At 38.3% G+C, this 25,580-nt stretch overlaps 1 protein-coding gene across 1 annotated transcript; it reads left to right on the top strand.

The window, feature by feature from the left end:
• Window positions 1-961: 961 nt before the first annotated feature.
• On the top strand, window positions 962-22,772 carry LOC139734968 (uncharacterized). The gene is made up of 11 exons (XM_071645744.1): window positions 962-1,084; window positions 2,148-2,220; window positions 3,780-3,924; window positions 4,813-4,994; window positions 11,345-11,444; window positions 17,983-18,090; window positions 19,002-19,108; window positions 19,587-19,804; window positions 21,123-21,199; window positions 21,840-22,002; window positions 22,653-22,772. The coding sequence occupies exons 1-11, from the start codon at window positions 1,045-1,047 to the stop codon at window positions 22,685-22,687; spliced, it is 1,248 nt and encodes a 415-aa protein (XP_071501845.1). The 5' UTR covers window positions 962-1,044; the 3' UTR covers window positions 22,688-22,772.
• The last annotated feature ends 2,808 nt before the right edge of the window (window positions 22,773-25,580 follow it).

The following is a 25,580-nucleotide window of genomic DNA, read 5'->3' as shown; positions in this document are numbered from 1 at the left end:
AATATTTGATCTATTGATACTGTATCATAAAAATACATATAAGCGACTATATAATTTCAACCTCCAATCACCCATTAGATATTCCACGGTTGGATGCCTTTGCGGGATTTATTTTCTATTAGCAATTTAGTGACAAATATTTTGTAACAGTTATAAGATGGGACTGCAAGAGTAAAAATTGAGCAATGATAGCCCTCTGTTTGAACCATGTGACGTCATAATGTCCGTTGGTGAAGTGGGTTGAAAAAGATAGATGAGCCATTAAAAAAAAATGTCTGCAAGACTCTTCAGCTAATTGAAAGAGGCAGCTGAAGAAGGAGAATAAGAAGGAGAAGAAAAAGAAGGAGAAGGAGAAAAAGAAGAAGAACAAAAACAAAATAAGAATACTAGTATAGTGACACCCTATAGCTCTCATTCACTTGGATCACTGGTCAAAATGAAACGGGCTGCTGGTATCCCTCGGGCATCCCTCGAATGAAAAAGAAACTTTAGAATTTGTATGAAAAAGAAAGAAAGAAAAGAGACAAACACATCAAACAGAAGGTAACAAAACATCCACCCCCACCTAACCCCATATCCGGTGAACCTGCTCACAATTTCACTTACTCAAATGTTTAAATTACAAAATTATAGTGCTGATACTGCCAGGAAAGCATTAATTATTGGTGTGTAAGGAAATAGAAAAACAATAAACATCGGGCATTGTTTATATTTTTCTTATTACACACTACCATACATAGCGCAATCACTGAAGTGCTGCTTGTATTAATTCGCGGGTGCACATTTGCGTAGTCTACGGTACGCACCTGCATGTTGTATCAAAGATTGTATCCACAGGGGAGGAGAACAGTGTATCGCGCGATTTTGGCCCTTGTCGGCGCGGCGACTGTGTTGTGGAATGTACCTGATCGCGCTAGCGCGACCATGTATCACTACGGACGCGGTTTATTTTATGTGGACCCTGTGCACATGCATGCATACACGTAGTAGCTGAAGAAGTGGAGGTCAAATAATATTATTTTTGTCTCAAAGTCAGCGCCAGACATGCGGCTCAAGAGATTTTTGTTGAGATATTATCCTCCAGGTGAGCTTCAACGTGTTTAAAATAGATATGATACATCAAACTATGCAAATGTCGTTGTTATGCCTTGTTTTACGTTTGTTTTCTCTCCGCCACTCCACTTCAGTTACGCGGGTTGTCTTCACCATGAATGTTTGCCATCCCACACAAGTAAATTTACGCGAGCGAATCACAATGCAGTCGTTGATCCAATGCAATGCCAATGCAATAATGGCAAGGCGGCACTGTAAATGACAATGTGAATTTATACATGACAGTAAAATGTGTCTACGTTAATAATTAAACGTTATTCGTTAATCAGAAGACTCTACCAAAGAGGTGTCTAATAATGATATTAATGATTCCTTGAAGATATGTACGGCCAACTGCAATGTAACTTCCGTTGGAAGTGTATTGATGTCGGGCAATCCGGACAGCTCGACGACAGTGGCAGTGCTGCAAATGAAATGTCACGATCAATTGAATGACACTATTAGGCCCTAAATGGTATCAAGATTTTGATTTTACCAGTCCTTGCCAAATTGCCAAAGCCAAAGGAGCAAGATTTATCATTGTCGTCAATGCTAGTGGCAGTGCCACACAAGAAAGAGGGATTCAAAGACAGTAGTTTCTCGCATAGATTATAACGCTAAAGCTGTAGATCCACAATGTTTTACATCAATGCCAAGTTTTGTTTTCAGTGAACTGAGTGAAGTGATCATTGGTGATGCCAGGTGATTGTATGGTGGGGTGCGTTCAAAATGTGACAAAAGCGAACCGTACCAAAAAGCAAACCATATCCATAGCCCATGCGCATCCTATCTCTATACCTACGGCCTACTGTACTGTGCCAGATTTGGAGCGTTCGAGCACTCTCTCTGTTTGAGAAAGCGTAGACCTAGAAAAAATTAAAAAAAAATAAATAAATAAAACACACACACGAAAAAAAAGAAAAGCTAAGAAATGTTTTTGTCACATTTTTTTCTTCTAATCCACAGAGTTATCAATATCTGTTGAGGTTCATTTCTGTATAAGTACAACATAGATTTACAACTTTGATTGTTGTATGTTATTTTTGTTTTGGAAGGTATAATCCTGGAGTATGAACAGTCCAATATGCTGAAGACCAAATCCATTGATCTTCTGGATCTCAAACCAGGGTAAGTATGCCTGTACTCTGTCTTTTTGAATTCACACTGACAAGTACAACTTGTGGTAGGATCCCTGAATCATCTGTCACAGCTAATATAAATGGTCAGAAAGATTTTCCAACAGAATTTCTGGGAAACTTGCTTTTGTCTGGTGACCACTGTGAGATTCAAAACTTTGGGAATATGAATTATGGCACAGCTCTTGTAGAGTCAGAGTGATATCCACAACATGCAAAAGTTTTCTGTTACAGTGCTGTATTTTTTGTTTAGAATTCTAGTAGCACATGCAGTGCTTGTTCGTGTGATAATTCCATTGGATTCCAGCAAATAAATGAAAGTAGAATCAGGTCTTAGTATCATGTGACCATTGGTGAAATTACAGTGTATGTCTGCCAAAGAAATATGTAATGACTACCAGTAAATTTTAGGTTTGTGTAAGACAAAATATTCATACAGCGCTTTTTTTTATGCCTCCGCCAACGAAGTGGCCGGAGGCATTATGTTTTCGGGTCGTCCGTCCGTACGTCCGTCCCGTTTTGTTTTTGTCGATATCTCAAGAACCGGGAGGTGGTTGTGCATCAAACTTGGTATGAGGGTATATCCTGGGGGTATGATACTTTGTTTGGATTTTAGGGTCACGGGGTCAAAGGTCAAAGGTCACAGGTTATTTTGTGAAAAAAAGGTTGAAATTTCATGTTTTTCTCCATATCTCGCAAATGGTTCAAGGTGTCTTCATGGAACTTAGTATATATGCATGTACCAATGGGCAGTGATTATCTAGGGAAGTTGGGGGTCATGGGTCAAAGGTCACGGTGTCAAAGGTTAAGGTCAACTCCTCAAAATATCACTACTTTCCTTATATTTATGCAATGCCTGAAGGATTTTTTTAAAACTTGATGTATGCATGTATAACCCAATATATATTCTGTGGGAAGTTTCTTGCCAAAAGGTCAAAGTTCAAAGGTCAAAGGTCAAGTGAAAGTGCTAAATTGCACTTCTTCCTCCATATCTCAAAAGTAACTCAAGGTATTATCATGAAACTTACATATTTATGCATGTTCTACCTAACAGTGATTCTCTTTGGAACTGTGAGGTCAAAGGTCAAAGGCCAGGTTTAAATTATACCATTTTACCATTTGATACTGAAATTATACTTTTTTTCAATACATTGAAAATTACTCAATGCATAAATTTATAAAAGGGTCAAAAGTCAAGTAAAAATCATCAGTTCCCCCAAATACCTGCCCTCTGACGTTTTAATCATTCATCCAATTGAACCTAGTTCTAGGAAAGTGAACATTCAGCACATTTATGGCAAACCTGTCATTTTAATATTTTGCCAATTGTGTGAAACTGTCATCACACATTGTCAAGACATTGTACTATAGACCTATTAGGAGAACCATGCATTATGGCGGAGGCATACACCAGTCGCCGTAGCGACATTTCTAGTTTTTTTTGTTGTAGCCGGGTTAAAATCATAAGCTTCATTTCAACTTGAGCTTGCAAAGTTTGTGTGTGCTTGGTTCTCACCATAAAGTTGTGCTTCTGAAAAAAACACCTCCCAGAACGGACATTGACCCGATCCTGGACGAGATTGTACGCAAGGAGCCTCTGGTCACCCCAAACAGAACGGAACAGGTCAGACAGCTCATTGAGAGACTGCAGGAGAAGCTTGCCAAGCCGGACGACCACAAGTTCTATCTCTTCAAGGTACTAGCAGGATGGAGTGGCAGTTAACAATTTGTATTGTGGGATCTACATGTGTGCTGGATGTAATCACATTATCATATACTGATTCCATAACATTAAGTTCTTAGATTTTGTCTTCAATTTCTTTGATACTACTACTACTACTACTACTACTACTACTACTACTACTACTACTACTACTACTACTACTGCTACTGCTACTACTACTACTACTACTACTACTACTACTACTACTACTACTACTACTAGCAGCAGCAGTAGTAGTAGAAGTAGAAGAAGATTTGATGCTGACCCAATATGTTGGGCTGTGGCTATCCATGCAAGAAATGAATGATAGCCTAGGTCAAGTAAACTTGGACTTGTTGAAACACTGAAGTTACGATGATGTGAATGTATGTGAGTTGATTAGCATGATGTGTGCAGGAAACACGGAACTCAGTTTTCTGGGATTTTAAAAACAGAGAGAGAGAGATCGAATTAATGCGAGTTTACACGTATGTTCCCTTCTTTGTGTTGATATCCTCCTTAGATATTGAAAGGTTCAGCATAGAACCAGATGCATAGAATTGAAGATCTATGACAATAACTGTTGACTTCTCAATGCTGCATGGACTCAAACGGTCATGAATGAGTTCTAGAGATACATTTAAATGTTTAGGTGATATGTGATTTTAACCTTCACTCACCAGGGCACCATTTCATAAAACTTGTTATCAATAACAAGTTACGATAGTTGTTATAAGCTACTGAAATCCTTAAGTACTGATTGGCTGAGAGCAAATTTGTCATAGAAATGTGGCAGTTGTTACTGGAAACAAATTTTATGAATCATGGGACCCAGATTGCATCATTTCTGCAATAATGTCCTGTCTGGCTCTTTCTGTGCAGGTCCTTCGAGCACACATCCTCCCTCTGACCAATGTGGCCTTCAACAAATCCGGGTCAAGTTTCATCACAGGCAGCTATGACAGAACGTGCAAGGTGTGGGACACCGCCTCAGGGGAGGAACTCCACACGTTGGAAGGGCACAGAAATGTGGTCTATGCCATAGCCTTCAACAATCCTTATGGGTAAGCACATCATGTCTTTGTGAGAAAATTAGCTTTCCGTGACATCATGATTCGGGTTGCGCGCGCCTTGTGGATGCCCGCCCACACTGCTCTTGCTTTTGTCTTATATTTTGCTGATCTTGTATAATGTTTGTGCTTGTGCTGTGTACCATCTGGTTTCTGTTCGTGTAGAGAATCAACTAGACAAATTTGTGGCTCTGGTAAGCTTATTTTGTTACAGTGCCGTCACTGAATTATTTGAGGGTTGCCTCACTCTATATGCATATTTTGTACAGCCATGTTGGGTGCATTACACATGTAGCTACAGGTGCCTTGCTGTTCAGTCAAGCTCGAAGTATTTTCACTGATCCTGTCACTGTTCAGTGCTATTGTTAATCTACTGAGTACCAGCTGTATGTCATTCACAATGAAGCCAGTCACCTCTATAGCCTTTGTACTTACTGTGATCCTGTTGTGTTATTGCTGTCAAGGGTACTGCCTAGATGAATGTACGCCTAATATCTGCCTTCATAATGTTAGTGCACATTATGCACAAGCCTATCCATCAAAGGGGAAATATGTTGGTACCCCTGTACGCTATTATGCCAACTCAGAGGCCACTTTTCAGAGTTTGTTATTGATATCTGGAGATATAAATCCGAATCCTGGCCCTGAGTGTGGTGGACTGCATTTGTCGACAATCGAAAACTCATCGAATTCAAGACATTCATTATCATATGATACACAAACCCTTCGTTCATTTAATTCAAGCCATATTTCAACTAGATGGCGCAATGATAACCCCACTGTCTGGAATCGGATTGTCTCTCTCGGTATTAAAAGAAGGCGGAGGACACGTAGGGGAAAACGAGGTGGTCATTTTTGTTTTGATAACAATTTTAAGTTAGGTGTTTTAAATGCCCGTTCCCTACGTAATAAATCTTCGGTATTCCAAGATTTTGTTACCGATCACCGTTTAGATTTCACATGTATCTGCGAAACCTGGTTGTCCTCGTCTGATGATGCAGCTATTGCCGATCTTCGTCCGAGTGGCTATACCTTCCATCACTGTCCAAGGGTCTCCAAGCGCGGAGGCGGAGTTGGGTTTCTCTACAAGGACAACCTTCAAGTTGTCATAAACCCATCACAGAAATACACTACCTTCGAGTCAATGCATGGAACTGTTTCGAGCGCACACTCCTGTGTGGACATCGTCGTTGTGTATAGACCTCCTGGAAATCACTCTTTCTCAACATTTCTCGACGAGTTCTCACAGTTTCTTGATGAGACTATGTACAGACCATCACCTTTGGTGATCACGGGGGATCTGAACATCCACTTTGACAATACTTCAGCCCCAAATACGCTGAGGTTCAATGATCTCATCAGTGGCCATGGCATTTCCCAGCTCGTCTCATCTCCTACCCATGATAAGGGTCATATTCTTGATGTCATCATGGTGCGAAACTCTGATAATGTTCTCTACTCCAGCCCCAAGGTCTTTTCCGGTATCTCAGACCATTCTGCAGTTTCCTGCTTGCTCAAGTTTGAAAAGCCTTCTCGTGTTATGTCTGAATTCACCTGCCGCAATATCAAGAAAATCAACAGGACAGCATTCGCCGAGGATATTGTCAGCTGCAAATTGATGTCTTCCCCAACTGACAGTGTGGACTGCGTTGTGGAAAATTACAACTCAGCGCTCAGCAGACTCCTCAATATACATGCTCCTGCAAAGACTCGAAAGATCAGGAAACGCACTGACTGTCCTTGGTACAACTCTGACATTGCAGCGGCGAAGCGGAAACGTAGGAGACTCGAGCGCAAATGGCTTTCCAACGGTAAAAGTGAAATTGACAGGAAATTATTGTGCGCTCAGAAGAATGTGGTAAACTCCTTGCTGAAGAAGGCCAAACGATCTTATTACGTGGGCCTCATCGAAGACTGTGGCGAAGATTCCAAACGGCTCTTCTCCGTTGCCAACCGCCTTCTCAATCGAAAGCAATCTTCACCATTACCGTCCCACACGGACAGTTCTGCAATGGCCGAGACTTTCATCGATTACTTTCGGAATAAGGTAGAGACTATCAGTAACAGTCTCTGTCCAGACGAATCGGCGCAGGAGCCCCTAACGACAGCTTCCCTTGAAACCCTGAAGCCCACTGATCCCGACGAGGTCCAAGCTCTTCTTCGCAGATTACCTCCCAAGTCATGTTCTTTAGATCCAGTCCCCACTGTATTGATAAAAGATTGTTCATCCATTTTCGCTCCTATTATTTCAATGATTGTGAACCTAAGTATTGATCAGTGTTACGTCCCCTCGTGTTTGAAATCTGCATATATAACACCTCTTTTGAAAAAACCTTCCTTAGACCCAGGTTCACTCCAAAATTACCGCCCCGTGTGTAACCTTCCATTTTTGTTTAAAATTTTGGAAAGGATTGTTTTCTCCAGACTTACAGATTATCTCTTGGTTAATGATTTATTCGATCCTTTTCAATCCGCATATCGTCCTTACCATAGCGTAGAAACCCTTCTCCTCAATGTGTCGAACTTCATCCTACAGGAAATGGATCGTGGAAATGTCACTGCTTTGATTTTACTTGATTTGTCCTCCGCCTTCGATACTGTTAATCATGCAATTTTGTTAAACACCCTCCAATCTCTTGGTGTAAAAGGTCAGGCATACGAATGGTTTAAATCTTACCTTTCATGCCATTCACAGGCAGTGTGTGTCAACAGCTGTAAATCAAATGCTATGCCTCTCAAATGCGGTGTTCCACAGGGCTCTGTGGGCGGGCCCACCTTGTTTTCCATCTATCTTATTAGCCTGGGACACATATTGCGCCAGCACAAAATTAATTATCACATATACGCTGATGACATTCAATTGTATTTGTCTTTCAAACCTAACCAGGCCGATGCCTTACATGCTTTGAGTCAGCTTGAGAATGCAATGAACGATGTTTATTCATGGCTGAACTCACATTCTTTGAAATTGAATACGGATAAATCTGAGTTTTTAATGTTTGGTTCGAAGACACGATTAGGTAAACTTGACATTAATTTTATCTCCTTTTCCGGCATGTCAATTAGTGTGTCCCAAACCTGTCGCAACCTGGGTGTAATGCTAGATTGTAATATGACTATGTCTCATCAAGTTTCTAGCATTTGTAGATCTGTAAGATACCAACTTCGTAATATCGGCTTCATTAGGAAATATTTGAACCGCTCTTCTACCGAAAAATTAGTCCATGCCTTGATATCCTCTAGGCTCGATTTTGGAAACTCTGTCTTATTTAACTTACCACAAACTCAGCTCTCCATGCTACAGAGGCTTCAAAATGCGGCAGCACGCATCATCACACTATCCAAGAAGCACACTCACATCACCCCTATTTTGAGATCACTTCATTGGTTACCAGTCAAAGATCGCATTATTTTTAAGATTTTACTTTTGACTTTTCATTGCATTCAGGGCGCTGCTCCTCAGTATAACATTGACTTACTCCATAATTACATCCCTGCTAGATCTTTACGCTCATCCAACTCCGGTTCTCTGATAATTCCAAGATTCACTACAATATGGGGCACACGTGCCTTTGGCCATGCTGCTCCCACCTTATGGAATAACTTACCTTCAGCTGTAAAAAATTGTTCTTCATCAGACTCCTTTAAAAGCAGTCTAAAAACTCACTTGTTTAAAGCCTCAATTTGACTACTCATTACATGTACTTGATATTTGTATGTCCTTTATCTCCTTCACTTTCTCTTCCTTCCGCGCCTAGAGCACTCTGCAGAGTGGATTTGGCGCTATATAAATCATATCAATTATTATTATTATTATTATTATTATATTAATGTGCACTTCTGTTCTGTGTTCCAAGTCAGCTTTAAGAAGCATAATTTGATTGTCGATATTTATTCAAAATCAGACAAAAATATAACAGCTGCACAATTCTGAAGTTTAACATGTTATGAAACAATAAAATCAGTCGTAACCACATATGCAAATTAGATTACATGATGATGCTATTGCCTCACAGTTCTTTAAAGGGATGGTACAGTATTGGTGGAGATGAGAATTGGGCTTTTAACTTTTTGCGAGATACCAAGAAAACACTTATGATATAGTACAGAGCATAGCATTTTAAGAGGACTTCAAAGTTTATTTGATGAAAATCGGGTTTTGAATTACTGAAACATCCAAAAACAAAGTAAAACAAAGCGATCTTAATAAAGTGTGGGTCCCACACTTTTTAGAATTGCTCTTTTTCGGATATCTCAGCCATTTCAAAACCAATTTTCATCAAATAAACGTTGAATTCCTCATAGAATTACATGCTCTTTCATATTTCATAAGAGGTTTCTCATTATTTCACAAAAAAATGTTAGAAACCCGAAATTATGTCTCAACCAAAACTGTACAATCCCTTTAACTAACCTGCACAAGAATCTTTAATAAATTCCCTGATTTATCATTTCAAATTTTACGTCTTCTTCACTTCTCCCTCTTATCTCCATGATTTCCCAACCTTTTCCTTCTCCCTCTCCTTGGTCCTTTCTGCTTCATCTTTCACCCCCGCCAACTTCCAAAATCCTGTACCTGATTCTCATTCTATTCTTCCTCACAACTCTCCCCGTCTCCTATTCTCCCATCTCCACTAGTGCAACTCGAAGTTCCAGCTCACCGCTGCTTTTCAACAGTCACTATATGCCTTCCTTACTCTCTCCCTATGCCACTTCCCTTCTCCACTCTACCCTTTCTAGGGTCTTCTTTCACCGAATTACAGTCCTGTAAAGGACTACATTCACGTGGTGTTACTGCAAACCTATCTTCCTCTATAAATTTCCTTTTTTTTTAAACCAAAAAAAAGAGAAAATAATAAAATGATGAGAAAAGAAAAATCTTAATTTGTAAAATAAAGTTGTGTTGCTCTTTTAAAAATTACCAAGCAATGGTGAATTATAGGGAGAAGGTGGATGCAGATGCTGTATTAATAAGTAATGACATAATTTTTGGTATATTTTTGTATAGACATTTTGGAGAGTTGTGAAGTGATGACATCATAACTTATGTCTGATTTGTTGAAACTTTTATCATTCTCTTCATTTAATGTTGCTGTTTATAAGAAGATGGAGTTGCCTTGCATTTGTGGTTGTTTTATTTCATTGATTAGTTTAATTTGTTTATACCATGATTTGAAACTTCTGTAGTCCACATGAGCAGGCTGTATCACGCTATGTCAAATTTCTCTCAAAGACTGAATCTTGCATGATGATGATATATATTAGTTTAGCTTTTTTCCCTCTGGGTTTTTTTTTTTTTTTTTTTGGTGAAGAATTACTGTCTAAGCCATTTGAGTGTTGAGAGAGCATGCAATGAAAGTCATTGTGGAATCTGTAAATTTTATTCTGTGTTCATTGGGCATGTATCATGTCACAGTTCTTGAGAAACTTGTGAGTTTACAGTTGCTTAGCCTCTGACATTGCTGAGAAATAGGAATGATAGTGAAAGGTAGATGATATCTAAGAAATGTTGCTCTGAGAGCTTTAATTGCAAACAGTTATGTTTTAATGTTTTCTTCTTTTTTTATAAATTGGCTGTAGAGTGTAAGTGATACACTGTACTGTATTATGCAGTTTTCAGGCTGGGCCTGTATGGGAGTTGACAATAGATGGCAGCAAACCGTATGATAAAACATCTGGGATGGCAATGAGGATACAAAGTGTCAGGAATATAAGCAGTTTGTACCTGTAGACTATGGTACTAATGTGTTTACAGTCACAGAGCTGCATGTAATATCACATCCATTCAACCTCAACTCAGTCTGCATTTAGTTAACCTTACACTATTCCAATGTAACTGTACATGTACATACTCTCATATTCAGTGAAATAACTGCCTAACATATATAACTAATTGGATCCATACATTTGTCATTAACAGTTCCTTTTTACCTCCTCATTCTCAGCCCTATAGAGAAAAAAAAAATGCAAAAATGCTGACCATGGTGTGTTCTCTTTTTTTTTTTCCTTCTGTGATGTTACCATGTGAAGCTTTATTGCTAAAGAGGCTCATTCAATTTTCTGTTCATACTTTTTGAGGGAAGAAGAAAATGCTTTCTGGGTTCTTTGGTAGCTTATGATATGATGCCATGTCTTTAGATGATACTGTTACAGATGGACATACTAGAATAATTCACTACAAAATTCTTACGCATTTACTGTGCGTATACTTGTATTTTGTCATTTGTAATGGCAGGAATAGTCCAAAGGCTCATCATTATATTTTACCATTGGAACCAGCTAAGTGGTAGATCCTATAATTTCTCTTCTTTGCCCCCCCCCCCCCCCCCTTCCCCTAACTCCAGTGACAAGATAGCAACTGGTTCATTTGACAAGACCTGCAAGATTTGGAGCTCAGAGACCGGCAAGTGTTATCACACGCTACGAGGACACACATCCGAAATAGTAAGCTATGTCTGTGTTTCCTATTGTTGTGAAGGCTAAAACTTTTGCTTTATTTTCTTTCTTTTTTATGCCTCCGCCACGAAGTGGTGCCGGAGGCATTATGTTTTCGGGTTGTCCGTCCGTCCGTCCGTCCTTCCGTCCGTCCGTCCGTCCTTCCGTCCGTCTGTAATGAATTTTGTGGACAAGGTAACTATCAAAACCTGTTGAGGTATCCTAATGAAACTTGGCATGTATGTGTATTAGGGGGTGAAGTTGTGCCTATCAACTTTTGGGTGCACATGCTCAAGGTCAAAGGTCAAAAGGTCAAGGTCAAATACATAAAATTTCACTATTTCCACCATATCTATTGAATGCCTGAAGATATTTTCTTGAAACTTAGTGTATACATGTATTACCCAATTAAGATTCTCTGGTGAAAGTTTGGGTCATGAGGTCAAAGGTCAAAGGTCAAAAGGTCAGGGTCAAATACATAAAATTTCACTATTTCCACCATATCTATTGAATGCTTGAAGATATTTGCTTGAAACTTAGTGTATACTTGTATTACCCAATTAAGATTCTCTGGTGAAAGTTTGGGTCATGAGGTCAAAGGTCAAAAGGTCAAGTAAAAATATTAAAACTTCTTTTTTTTCTCCGTACCTTGGAAAATTGTTCAAGGTATCTTCATGGAACATAGTATATACATGTACTGACTGGAAGTGATTATCTAGAGAATGTACTGTTCATGGGGTCAAAGGTCAGGGGTCAAAGGTCAAGTGCAACACTTCAAAATTTTACTATTTCCCTCATATTCATGCAATGCCAGCAGGGTTATTTTTTTTTTACACTTGGTGTATGCATGTGTAACCTAATAGAAATTCTCTGAAAAGTTTTTTTTTTTCTTCTTATTTTGCCTCAAAGGTCAAAAGGTCAAAGATCAAGTGAAAGTGCTGAACTAACTTTTTCCTCCATATCTCGGAAGTGGCTCAAGTTATCTTGAAACTTAAGTACATATTATGCATGTTCTACCTGAAAGTGATTATCTTATGAATTTTCGGGTCAAGGGCCAGATGAAAATGGTAACAATTTACTATTCAATTCAGAAATTGCACTTTTTTCTCCACACCTGTACCTTGAAAATTACTCAATGCCTGAATGTATGAATGGGTCAAAGTCAAGTTAAAGTCCTTAAATCCCTAGATACATGCTCTCCTATTCATCCAATTAAACCTAGGTCAAGGAAGGTGAACATTCAACACATTTGTGACAAACTTGTCATTTCAATATGTTGCCAATTTTGTGAAAATGTAATCACACATTGTCCACATGTACTATCTAGACCTATTGGGAAAATCATGCATTATGGCGGAGGCATACCAGTCGCCAAAGCGACATTTCTAGTTCTCCCCTGCCTTCTTCTTGTGTGCACATGAGCGAAAGCATGGTTCTTGCACCCTATTTGGGAGTAATCTTGACTATTAAAAGATGACAGCAGCAAACCCTCCTGCCAGCTCCCAGATCATGGGAGTATTGCTTTCTGTTTTTGTCCCACATATTGAGAATAGTGCTGTTCACTTCCGGATGTTAATTGAGTAGTTTTGGACTGTTGAGCTGTGTGGTCATTTCAAATTGATACAGAGTAGTTGCCTAATGATGATATGGAATATGTTTTGTGTATGGTTGTCAAAGTAATTTGTATCAAACTGCTGCATGGAGATTTTGGCTGATTTTGATATTTGAGTGGGTTTGCAATTCATGCTGCTTGTGTGTCCAGAGCATCAAGCTTCAGGTCAGTCGGATTAGCGGCATTAATCCTGGTATTTGTCAAGCAAATGCCATGGGAAGCAATAAAAATATGTCTGCAGAAATGCATAACAAAATTACCTAAGCAGGTAGATTAACTGTTGAAAGCTCAATGATGATAAGTAGAAGTTAATGTGCATACTTTTGTAGGTATTAAATCAAAGTACTTTAAGAAAGCTGTGAATGTTGCATTTTGCTGAAGTCCACTTTATAATTTCCTTGAAGTCTTATAGCATGTCATAGTGGCTTGAGATATTGTATTTTGTATCTGATACACTTTAATACTTGTGGTAGGATGGATGGATTATTCATGCCATCAGATCTGTGGTTACGATATAAAAGAGTGTACTGTCAGGACACACTAAAATGAGCAGTTTGTAGTTAATCAAAATGCAATAGCTTTTATTTTTAGGACAAGAAAGAGAAGAGTCCAAAGCAGAAAAAAAAAAGATTGTGCAAGGGGAAAGTGCATCATAACCTGACGCTGCACGTATAGGTGGGGAAAGCTATTTTCCGCATGTGTCCCAGATCTAGGTCAAATTATCACCTGTCACTCACTTGTTAATCAACCTCTGTGTCAGCGCACTTTTCTAGAGGTCAGCGCCGAGTGTGCTGCGTACAGTGAAAATTCTTTTGAGATTGGAGAACGTGAGCTTTCACTAACAGAGGCACAGCTGTTTTTTCGTGAGGGGGAAAGAAAAAAAAACAACAGAAAACAACAAACATGTTGATTTCAGGATAGAGCACAGTTTGGTGTATCTCTTCTATTTCAGGTTGTTGTCCTTTTGTCATTTCTTTCATGAAATCAAAATGTTGAAGAACTTTTGTTGCATTGATAATGCAACTGCATAAATGTGAGCCTATCTACATTTTGCAATCTGTGGTCACTTTGTAACATGTGCAACAAAGGCTCTTGTGATTGTACAGTGACATCTACATACACTGGACTTTAAAATGAGTCAGTCTAGAGACGAATGGAGGACTCACATAAAATAATATTACTGACTGTAAACCTACTTGCAGCAACTGATGTAAACTTCAGTGTGAGACAAAGAACTGGTTATTCAATTACTTTATCTTTTGGACATGTACATGTACATATATTATCAATTTGGGCCAACTGAATTCAGTCAGAAAGAAATACTCGTAGTGAGAAGGAAAGATTATAGGAGTTGATACTGATTTTGTAAATGATGTGAGACAGACATATAATATGGATGTATGTCTGTGTTTTTTTCCCGCATCTTGTGAATATGTGTGTGTCTGTGTGTGTGAGTTTGTGTGAAGTGATGTTACTCGTCATAAGGAAAAGTGGAGTACAGCTCTTACAAGTCACAGTTCATGAGTAGACTATGAAGGTCTTTTGTTTTTAAGGCTGATTAACTGGAATGTGGATCAATACTAGTAGTGAGTGATTAGGAATGTTCTTCAGTGAACTTTCAAACGTTGGAAAACCACTCTTCAGTTTACCTAGCCACAATGTATGCCTTGCAGATATCAGTATTTCTGCACCACTTTTGCTACATTTGAATTTATAGTATTTATGTTTATATCAACACAAATTTGATTGTAACTGTATGATTACAGTGTTTCAGGCAGAGGGTGCTAATTACCAAAGAATATCAAAATATCTAAATGTGACTCTGGCAAGCTAAGTAAATCAAGTTATAGTCTTAGTAGAAAGTTGACAGGAATGTTTATTAGCAAAGCTTCACACTCATTTTGCTACCATAGCAAAGATGACTTTGCAATGATTTACATCTAGATGAATATGATTTTTTTAACCCAAAATTAATATAAACATCTAGATGAATATGTTTTTTTTTTACCCAAAATTAGTTTTGTACTTTAGAATGTTTTTAATAGTCCCATATTGCCACAATCTATGTCAGCAGCATTGTCTGTTGGAACATTTTGTTAATAGTCTTGAATTTCTTGAGTCCATACAAATTTGGAGGCACTTTACTCTGTACAGCCAACTGTACTGTTTCATTTACCTGGACTACATTGTGGCTCTAAACAACCAAATATTTCACAAATGCAAAAGTGTATTGTAGAATGATTGAATGAATAAATGACAAATGAACAAGGAATTAGATGAATGAATAGATAAATAGATAATGGATGAGGAATATGTAAAGGGATATGTAAGTAAATTAATGATTGAAATAGGTTATTGGTTTACTTTAAGAATACTTAGATAAATGAATGAAAATATCAAACAACCAAAACAGCTGTCATGCGGTGATATCTCTTTAATTGATATCTAAATGCCCTTTTCATCTATCAGATGTGTTGCCAATAGGTAAAAATATTGCAAGATTTCTTATTTGTTGTGAAGAGGTAAATACAATGTTACATTTCCTTTTCGTTTGTGTCATATGAGCAGGTATTGTAATGGGAAAGTATTAGCTGCTCCCAAATGCCAAAAGTATTTCAGATGAGTGTGTTAGTTGCTGCCAGCATGATGCTAGTATAGAAATTAACTCTGTATTCCAATCCAGCTATTGTTGAAGAGTAATGAGTTAAAGAAGCCAATCCGCATTCCCCACAGTGCAAGTGAATCGTTCCAATCTAAGCATCTTTTAGTGCTCCTGCCTCATATACTCTGGCCAGCTCCATTACGTTAAATAGGTGTTTTTCTTTTGCACACATAAATGGATAAGCTTAGAGGGGGAAAACAAAAATAAGAGAGAAAGAGAGAGAGCGAGAAAGAGGAAACAATCGTGGGTGCTAATGAGACAGCCATTGTGGGTCACTAGGTCAATTCCGACCACTCTAAGGTCAGTGCTCCATGCAGCTTGGGTCAGTCTGCCCTTTAAAGGGTCAGTTTACGGTCCACTCATCCAACGCCGAGGTCAGTTTTGGCCAATTCACCGGTGAAAATCGGCCGGCTCCGGCTGGCTCCAAGCGGCAGAATTATGCATGCCGCGGGAGAAATGGACAGAGGAAAAATGCAGCACACCGGCCTGAAAAATTTCCTCTCTAATTGATTTAAGTGGTGTTTTTTTTTCCCTCTTCTTCCTCAATATGTCTACCTCTTTGACTGTCATCATATCACAAGTATTGTGTCACTTCTGACCTGTATGAAAAAAAAAAAACCATCAAAATTGTGCGGTCAGCAAAGCTGAATCTATAATTCAAGAGGATGCACTTGGTTTGGCAAGCTTTGATGAATCTGTGTTGATAGATGTTTACTAATGGACATTGCTCTTCTATTTGAGTGACCAGTGGTCAGTTCTGCTGGTGTGTTGAAAGGAGGGAAAGTGATGTATCTCTTTAACTTCTCTACATTGTTGTGATGTTTTATGTCATTGAAAGTGAGGTGTTGTTTACAGTGGTTGTTATCATCGTCTATATCTAGACTGGTATTGATGATATCGTTGATGAAAAGGATAACAATAATTGATAAGAAAGTGTTCATGATAGTGACAGGCATTTTGTTCTGTGTCTGTGTGTGGTGTTTTTTATTTTGTTGTTGTTTTGGGTTTTTTAAAGCTATTTTTAGTAGTTGTTTGATGAAATTTAATTATTACCAATCATTGTCAGTATTAATGACACTGTGAGTTTAGTCATTGTATGAAGACAAATTTCCCTTCTCCCCCCCCCCCCCAAAAAAAAAAAAATTAAGTGAAGTATGCAAGCTTTCAGAATTTGATTTAATTATCATTTTCAATGTGATTAGTGCAGACTACGTATTCTACACAGTCTTAGAACTGTGAACTGATGTAAAATGATGCCAAGGATTAGAGCAACCTGAAAATCTTGTCACCTGTTTCATCAAGGTTTACTTGGGCTTCAGTGGATAGGAAAAACCAATGGCCACTCTCCACATATAGCAATATGATATCTGGGTCAATACTACTGTGAGACAATGCAATGTATACTGGGCAATATACAGAATAGTGCACTTTCATTTTACCTTGCCCAGCAGTGAGGTTTAAGTGCATCTTTGGAATAAGGTGTGTAAATTGATATTACCCTGACATATAGTCTGGATTAGTTGTCATTATAAATGAAAGTATCATTTAGAAAGTACACATATGTTTATTTGTGATGTCATCTGCATCATGGAGGGACTAAATATATACATGTAACAATTGAAAGAATATCAAGCTTGTCCAAAGCCAGTTACAGCTGGAGAAATGTGTGTTTGATGCAAGGAGAGCACAAACATGTTTTGAAGGCAGAAGTTTCTATCAAGTCGCTTGAATAAATGTAGAGTGAAAATAACTATATAATCAAGGTTTTGAATGAATTATCATATGGGCTTGGGCTATGACTGTGATGCATTAATGGGTACTGGCAGTATTGGGTTATACTGGTGGGATCTTTCATGGGTTGAGAATTAAAAAAAAAAAGACGTTGAAGAAGAAAACAGGGTTGAGTAAGTAAGTTATAGGTTTAGTTCTAGGTGTAAAGACCCCACAGCATGGGGAGACAACATTGTCCCAATTGAATTGATAATGATTTGCGGTCCATTGGGGTACCTGCTAAACTAGAATTGCCTGTCAGTGAATATGTATGCACTGAATCATACGCTCACTGGTAATGTTCAACTCCTGTCGAGATTCTTCTGCTGCATGTTTGTTGCGTATAAAGCTGTATTCATTACTGGGATTGTCCAAATATACTAAAGTCAGGCCCCTATGCTACTGGGTCTTTACATGTTAGATTGAGCAGATGAATGCATGTGAGTGATATTGGGTTAAATGATTGCATAATCCATCTTCTCTCTTTCTGATCCCAATCACAGGTGTGTCTAGCATTTAACCCCCAGAGTACCGTGATCGCAACTGGAAGCATGGACACCACAGCCAAGCTATGGGACATCAAAACTGGGGCAGAGCTGTGTACTCTCTCGGTGAGTGGATGGCGGATGCTAGGAAGGGATTGCTTTCGTAGAGGGTGTGCTTCCAAAAAATGCCCCCCCCCCCCCCCATAGGAACTTGCTCCATGTCAATGTCAACAGAGTGGCATTGTGAAGTCACTGTTGTGTGCATTTGTGTTTCGATGTCAGAGTTTGATATATCTTCTAATGGAAGAATTCTAAAGAGTTGAATTACCAGATCAAATTATATAAAGTTATTGAGGAAATGTCCTTTGTACATATTTAAAATATTACACCATTTGTGCAAGAATCCATTATTGAGGTCTTTAATTTTTAGTTTTCCTAATTTAAAGTGATAGGTTTATATGACTGTGGTAGCATCTTTCATGTACCCTTTTCCAATATGCTTATTGCAGGAACCTATGACATAGTGCAAGGATGAAACCAAACGTTTAGTGAAATCCTCTTGGCTATGAAAGATTTCCCTTAAAGGTCCAGTTTACCTTTGGGAGCAGTGATTTCAACAGTGATTTCAAAATTGTTCAAGATATCACATTTGATGCATATGTGTAGGTTTGTCGTATCACAAAACATCCTACCATATAAAATTTTCACAATAAAGCCTAAAATATAAGGAGATATCAGAATTTTTCTCTATAAACCATAACTGTAGACGGTAGTCTGGAGTATTCTTACTATAACTATTGTTCACATTTTGTGTATTTAACAATACTTAACATCGATTATATGGATTCAAATTTTTACAGTGGTTGTTTCTATCCCTAACTCACATTTTAGAATTGTTCTTAAGCACTACTGCTGGGTTTTTGTTTCATCTGCAAATGGTAAATCATGCATTTAATACCCATGCTAATATCAGGGGCATATGACTGACTACTGTACTAACCAGTGATAAAAATGTTTCTTCCTTTTGCCAAATGCAGGGGCATTCAGCAGAAATCATTTCGCTGTCATTCAACACCACCGGAGACAAGGTCATCACTGGCTCCTTTGACCACACCGTCTCTGTTTGGGATGTCAATTCTGGCAGGTAAGACTGCATTGCCCCTCTCCCCATCAAAAACAGTCTATTCCTTTTTCAAACAATGAGGAAACCCAACTTCCTTTCTTCTTCCCATCCCTTAAAACAAAAAAAAAGCAAAACAAAACTAACAACAAAGAATGCTGTTGACATTTGGTCTTGTAGACATCAGCAAACTTATGTGATCAGGTTACCACAATTGTGAATTTAAAACTTGTATATGCAGAGCAATGGTAATGTGATTACAGGTACCTGAACTAACCATATGAATGTGTTGTTCAAAGGTGGTGAGATTAAGAATAAAAAATGGGGAAATTTCAATTATGTGTTTGTAAGCAAATACAATGTCAAAGTTAAAGCAACTGCCATGAAATTTGATACCTTGTGAAAGTCGTTCACAACTGTGATACACTTTCATTGCATGAACTTCTCTGATTTACTGCTTATTTGGTGCTTGTCGCATTCTCCCTCTTTCCCCCTCCCCCAGACGAATCCACACTCTCATTGGACATCGGGGCGAGATCAGCTCGGCCCAGTTCAACTACGACTGCTCGCTGATCGTCACGGGGTCCATGGACAAGACGTGCAAGATCTGGGATGCTGCCACGGGAAAGTGCGTCGGGAACCTTCGCGGGCACGACGACGAGATTCTGGACGTGGTCTTTGACTTCACTGGACAGTACATTGCCTCGGCGTCTGCTGACAGTAAGTCCAATAGTTCTGCTCAAACCCATTGAGTCCTTGGGTCATTTTCTGGCAGAAATTGTCCTCTTTATCATTCCTTTAGCAGCTCTGAATTCCACTGCATATCTTGAAGCGGAGAAAGAGTATAAGATCCAATTGAAGTCATTGAACCAGTGCAAAATCAGAGAGTATTTTGCAAAAATTGCCAATTTGAGAGAGAGACAGCAACTGTAATCCTCTGAAATGTGCTGCCAATTTCAGGATTAGTTTTTGATTAAGCATTTTCGTAAACATCTTTTGTTGGATAAAATGAAATAAAACATTGGATTTTCTTTATATCAAGAAAAAATACATTAAAAAATACATGAAAAAATATGGAGAGGAATCGGAAATATTCAAATAAAAATATCTGAAAAATGCAAAAAAGGAATTTTGCCTATGAGCACCAGTTAACCATTTATAACAAAAGTCCAAGTCACTATGCACTTGCGGATTATGAAAATAGTCAAATCAAGACAATGCAAATATGTAAAAAATTAGTGTATTGCATGACTAACAATGGATAGAAGATTAACAAACTAGATTATTATCCATATAGGGCATTTAGAAGGTTATTGAAACTGCATAATTTTGTCAGCTTAATTTTCATGTGCAATGTCAAGGCGTATTCAATGAAACACATAGGCTGGTGCAATAATTTTCTTTTAGCTACTTTAGCAAATAACCTTGCAATAGTACATCACATTTTGCCTTGTGGTGAGAACGCTTTGCTGAGGCAACCAATGCTTGCTAAATGGCTCAGGTTCCATTCCCACTGAGTTTAGCTGAGCATTGTTGAGTGCACTCATGCCATCCACTCTAGTAAGAGGCAAAAGCACTCTTTCTGTCAGATAGGACATAAAATGGAGGTCCTGTTTGTGACAGAAAGTCATGACTCCAGATGAAGTGGTCAACCTGCATACCCACACCAGGAAACAGGCAAATGATGCGGACCTGCCGTGCTTTGCTCCAGCAAAATAGTCAGCAAATGGTATTAACCAGGCACATTGTACCATATGAAGAAGGGTTCCTTGTCATTTGCTTCAGCGACAATTGCTCCCATGAAATTATCTGCACATTAAGCTAAACATATAATTCTGCCCACAAACATAACCCTGACCCTAATCCTAGTCCTCACATCCAAACTAAATCTAAAACCCTATTACAACCCTAACCCTAAGCCCTTCAAGAAAATAAGTCTGGAGCAATTGTCTCAGGAGCAAATGTCGTGTCGTCACCATATGAAGAAGATTTCCATAATTTGTTTTGCCACTGGCTTTTACTGTTACCTCTGTTACAGGTACGGCCAGGGTCTACAATGCCGTCAACCACCAGTGTGTATGCAAATTAGAAGGCCACGGGGGAGAAATATCCAAGGTAATGGAGACACTTTGCAGAGAATTCTTACTTGTGTAAGGAGAAGTGAGACACTTTAAAGCTATAAATATGGCTGAGAGTGAAAGCTGTCTTGATGATGGTAAAAATATGTTGCTCATTCTGCTGACATATGAATACCTGAAGAACTAACCAGCCTCCTAAAATTCTGCACTTGCTAACTTGCTTGTCTTATATTTACTTTCATTCATGTCAGAAAAAAATAAACAAGAAAGAGATTTGAAAAAAATAAAGAGAGAAAAAAAATGATAATTATGTCCTTCAGATTAAAATCGCTTTTTCAATTAAAATTGCATTTTCTTCATTCAAGCACAAATGAATCAAATGGAATGTTTTAACTTGAGGTGTTCAGATATGATTGAAATAACTTGATATGCACATATTGCAATTAATGACATAGCAGGAGATTTACTGAAAAGCAGGATTCAAAGTTTGTAGGACGGAATATTGCACTAGAGATTACTCACAAGCAGTTACGTATACTGTATTATTATGAAAAAAGGGGATAGAAATTGAGAAGTAGAGAAATATATTTCCATTTCAATTGAGCCTCATGATGTGATGGTCAAGGTGTTCTTTGCCTTTACCTTAATAGTTTTTTTCATTTCCCTGTCCACCACAGATTGCCTTTAATCCGCAAGGCACCAAACTCTTGACCGCCAGTGCGGACAAGACTGCCCGGGTCTGGGACCCGCAGTCCGGCAACTGCCTACAGACTCTGGAGGGACACACCGACGAGATTTTCAGCTGCGCCTTCAACTATGAGGGCGATACAGTCATCACAGGTGCGTACCATGTTAAGCAATATATGTGCTTATAAACCAATTGTGTATGGTCTTGTCAAATTAACAAGAAGAAAGCAAATTAGTCATTTTCTTCTTATTTTATACTCCAACAGGATATTTATTGTCTCCATAATTCAACATTTTATATCACATTACAAAAAGTGGATAAAGGAAATAATTTGATAAACATTTCCCAAGATTAAAAAAATTCACAAACTATTTGAAAAATATACCTCGTTTGCATCAGTGAGACAAAATAATTTTTGTTTTGTGTCTCCATTCTGATAATATGGCACACTGACAATAGTTTTTATAGTTGCGCTCATATTGTTTTGTGAGATAACGATTTCTAGAAGATTTATGCATATAGCCTAGGACATCTGCCTCACCCACACTGCAAAGATGCGATTTGCCTCATTGAATCGTACATATTTGTATGAATTTTCTTATTTGTCATTTAAAGATGAGATCTAATTTTGACAATTAATTGATGATCACTGATAATTTGTTATGCCTTGTCTGCGCCATACATTAGATTATATATGCACGACTAGGCACATACAGTAAATAATAGGTATGTGTTTATGGTTCTTCATATGATAGAAGATTTGTATACTCAGTTTTGCACACTTTTGGCTTGTCATATGCAGGAAGCAAAGACAACACTTGCAGAATTTGGCGGTGAGAGTCGATCCAGCTCTTCGATGCGTGCCAAGTTCCGTTCCGATGATTTGACAGTCCTACGTACACCATGTGACTTCAAACAGTACACATCCTTGCTTGTCCTCTGCATGGAATACTTCTTAGAAAATAAGATGACCGTTAAAAAGTAAACAAATCTAAATCAACCCACAAACTTCCAGGTACATGTTTGCACAGTAAGTATAAAAAGCCAAAGTTGTTATAGGTGTCTCAAATCATTCTGTTTGTAAACCAGCTATGTACATGCTGCTTAAAACAAGTTGGATTGTTAATTTTTGTTTCTTCGCATGTGTATGATGTTGATAAAGAAACAAAATGAGATGTTGAACAGAAATATTACAGACTGCTGTCCTTTCCACCAGTTCTTACCATCAAACTATCAAAACTATCTGTATTAGCATGATACAAACAGTTTTATGCCTCTGAGAACATGATTTGTCTTGACAAGTGGAACAAAGCACTAAGCAGTAAAAAAAAATCTAGGGTAGTGTGCCGTGTTGAAAGTTTTGCCCCTCAGACCGTACTTTGTGCAATTTTTGTGAGTTTCCCTGGCCAGCTATGGGGTCAGTACAGTGGGACCAAAGGTCACTCTAGGTATGAAGTACCGTGCAGCAGTAGCACCCGTCTATTCAAGACGAGTCGCGTTTGGTGTGTGTGTTATCTGTTTTATAATACAAAAGTTTCTTCTTTGCCTGTCATTCTGTTACATTGTGACTTGAGCTAATTTGAATAAGTGAACAGAAAAAAAGGGGAAGCACTTTCTGCTTAATTTGAGTGTATGTCTGACAAATATTGGGGCTGATTTGTGTTGCAGCTCATCATGCCGGCCTGATAAAGACCCCTTAGATTGGCTCTCAAAAAGAAAATATGTAGAATGCTTCATAAAATTCTGCTTTTATGCAGCACAAATGAAACTTCACACGCTGAGTGAGAAATGTGAATACCCATTGCATTACTATCCTTATTATAATAATTTTTTCTATGGTTTACTTTAAACATTCAAAATTTGCACCAATTCGAATTTGCACCCATGGCACGAGTTAAAAAAAGAAAGCACCCTGAAATGTAGGAGACCTTTTATGCATCTACAGACTATTCCTTACTTCCCTCTTGTAACTGATAAGAGAGTCAGCAAGGTTCTGTGTATGTATATCTAGCCCAAATTCATGTTTAACCCAAAGTGCAACCTTCTTGAGATCAATGCTCACGATTTCCTGAAATATTCAGTTTCGGTCTGAATTATAATGTTGATAATAATAGGAATGCTTTTAATGGGCTAGTATCCATCATGGATAGAGATGGTGTATGGTGCATGGTGCAGAGATAGGCATGAAGACGAATGGTGGTATTTACCTCGTATTACCTTGTACAGTAGGGATGTGTGGTCCGATCTGGTTTGAGAGTTACATACCTTTGTCTCTCAATTAAAGGCTCTTCGTTAGTTGCTGTGTGTTGGAGTATAAAACCACACCTTTGCCCAATTTTACCTGATCCTACATTGCAGTTATGGTAGATATAGAGACTCAAGAGATATATTCAGTTACAAAGTGATTAATTTGTAAAATGAGGAATGTTTGCGATCATTTAATTTCATGAATTTCGCGAGAGCCAAGATTCGCGAAATTAAAATGCACGTGAAAGTTCCTGTGTACAATGTAATGCATTGAATGTTAGGGGCAACTCGCAAAAATTTCATGCCGCGAAAATATTGTGTTTTACAGTAGATTATTTCACAGTTGACTTGAAGATAATGTATGCAAATGAATTGTATGAATCAGAACGAACCAATAGTGCATTAGCAGGTGGGTATGCTAACTTTCAGTGGATTGAATTCAAGTGTCTCTTATGAATAGAATTTCAAGGTGGAAAGATGGAATGTTTCCTGAAAGGACAACAATAGCTAGAAAAGTTTCATGCAAGAGAGTAACCAGCAGTGTTTTAAGCTGTAGTGTTTTCTCTGAATTGTTATGTGTGTGAGACATTTATGGAGCTGGTGTAGGGTGTGTACCAGCAGCTTGCATTATTAGTCTCTCAAGCTTTTCATCTTATACTCCAACTGTATATTGGACCTTCAGCCTTGCAACTTTCTTGATATCAAAAAGTACACTCCAGACTCCTGCGCCTTGATGTGGACTAATCTTTCAGAAGCCTTCGATCCAGCATCTTCCAATGTTGATTCAAATGCCAGAGCAATATTCCTGTGCCGGCTCATATTCACTGCTGCTTTAGTAAAAAAAAAAAAATGGAATACAATCCACTTTCTCTGTACCACTGGGTCCACTCCTATTCCCGTCCGCTCGTGTGCCCCCATGCACCTGATGCAAGTGTGTTGATATGTGTAGGTCTGTTGCTTTGAGAAGCAAAAGGGTGTAACATGTGTAAAAGTTGAACCTAGTTCATACCTTGCTAGTTCCTTTTAAGTGAAGATATGTAAGCCTTGATTTGCTCTTCGAAGATTTTGTCTCGTTTTCATTTCTCCGTATGTCACATTTATGGTGATATTGTAGTTTTGGAATACAGTGATACTTGTTTGAATGACATTGCTGTTTGGCCTATGCAAGTGCGAAAATTTGGATGGACACAGATTTTGTGTATAATAGTTTTGTATTCTGAAAGTGAGCAGGAGTGGAAGTGGAAATTCAGATTAGGACAGAGAGAAGAGAAGAATTAATATTGTCGATCTGAAATGGAGCAGGGAAAGTGTAGAACTTAGTATGAAAGAGAAAAAACTAGGCAGAACAAGACGATTTAAGGGCTATTAATGATTGTGCCATTTTAGTGTTAGTTCCTACAGTGGATTATCACAGGAATTGACTCTTTTTAGAGGTTGTTGTTATTGATTGCACACAGATGATATGTGTATGTGATTGATGTGC

This window comes from Diadema antillarum, unplaced genomic scaffold, assembly GCF_040938485.1.
Source record: "Diadema antillarum isolate AM-2024a unplaced genomic scaffold, OU_Dant_1.0 seq00000561_RagTag, whole genome shotgun sequence".
Lineage (NCBI taxonomy): Eukaryota > Metazoa > Echinodermata > Echinoidea > Diadematoida > Diadematidae > Diadema > Diadema antillarum.
This window is presented reverse-complemented; position numbering and strand designations above follow the sequence as displayed.

Bases quoted from the DNA above. Each gene is read 5' to 3' on its own strand.
- LOC139734968 (XM_071645744.1), top strand. From the start codon at position 1,045: ATGCGGCTCAAGAGATTTTTGTTGAGATATTATCCTCCAG. The intron at 3,925-4,812 runs GTACTAGCAGGA...CTTTCTGTGCAG, and splicing joins ACAAGTTCTATCTCTTCAAG to GTCCTTCGAGCACACATCCT. The intron at 18,091-19,001 runs GTGAGTGGATGG...TGCCAAATGCAG, and splicing joins CAGAGCTGTGTACTCTCTCG to GGGCATTCAGCAGAAATCAT.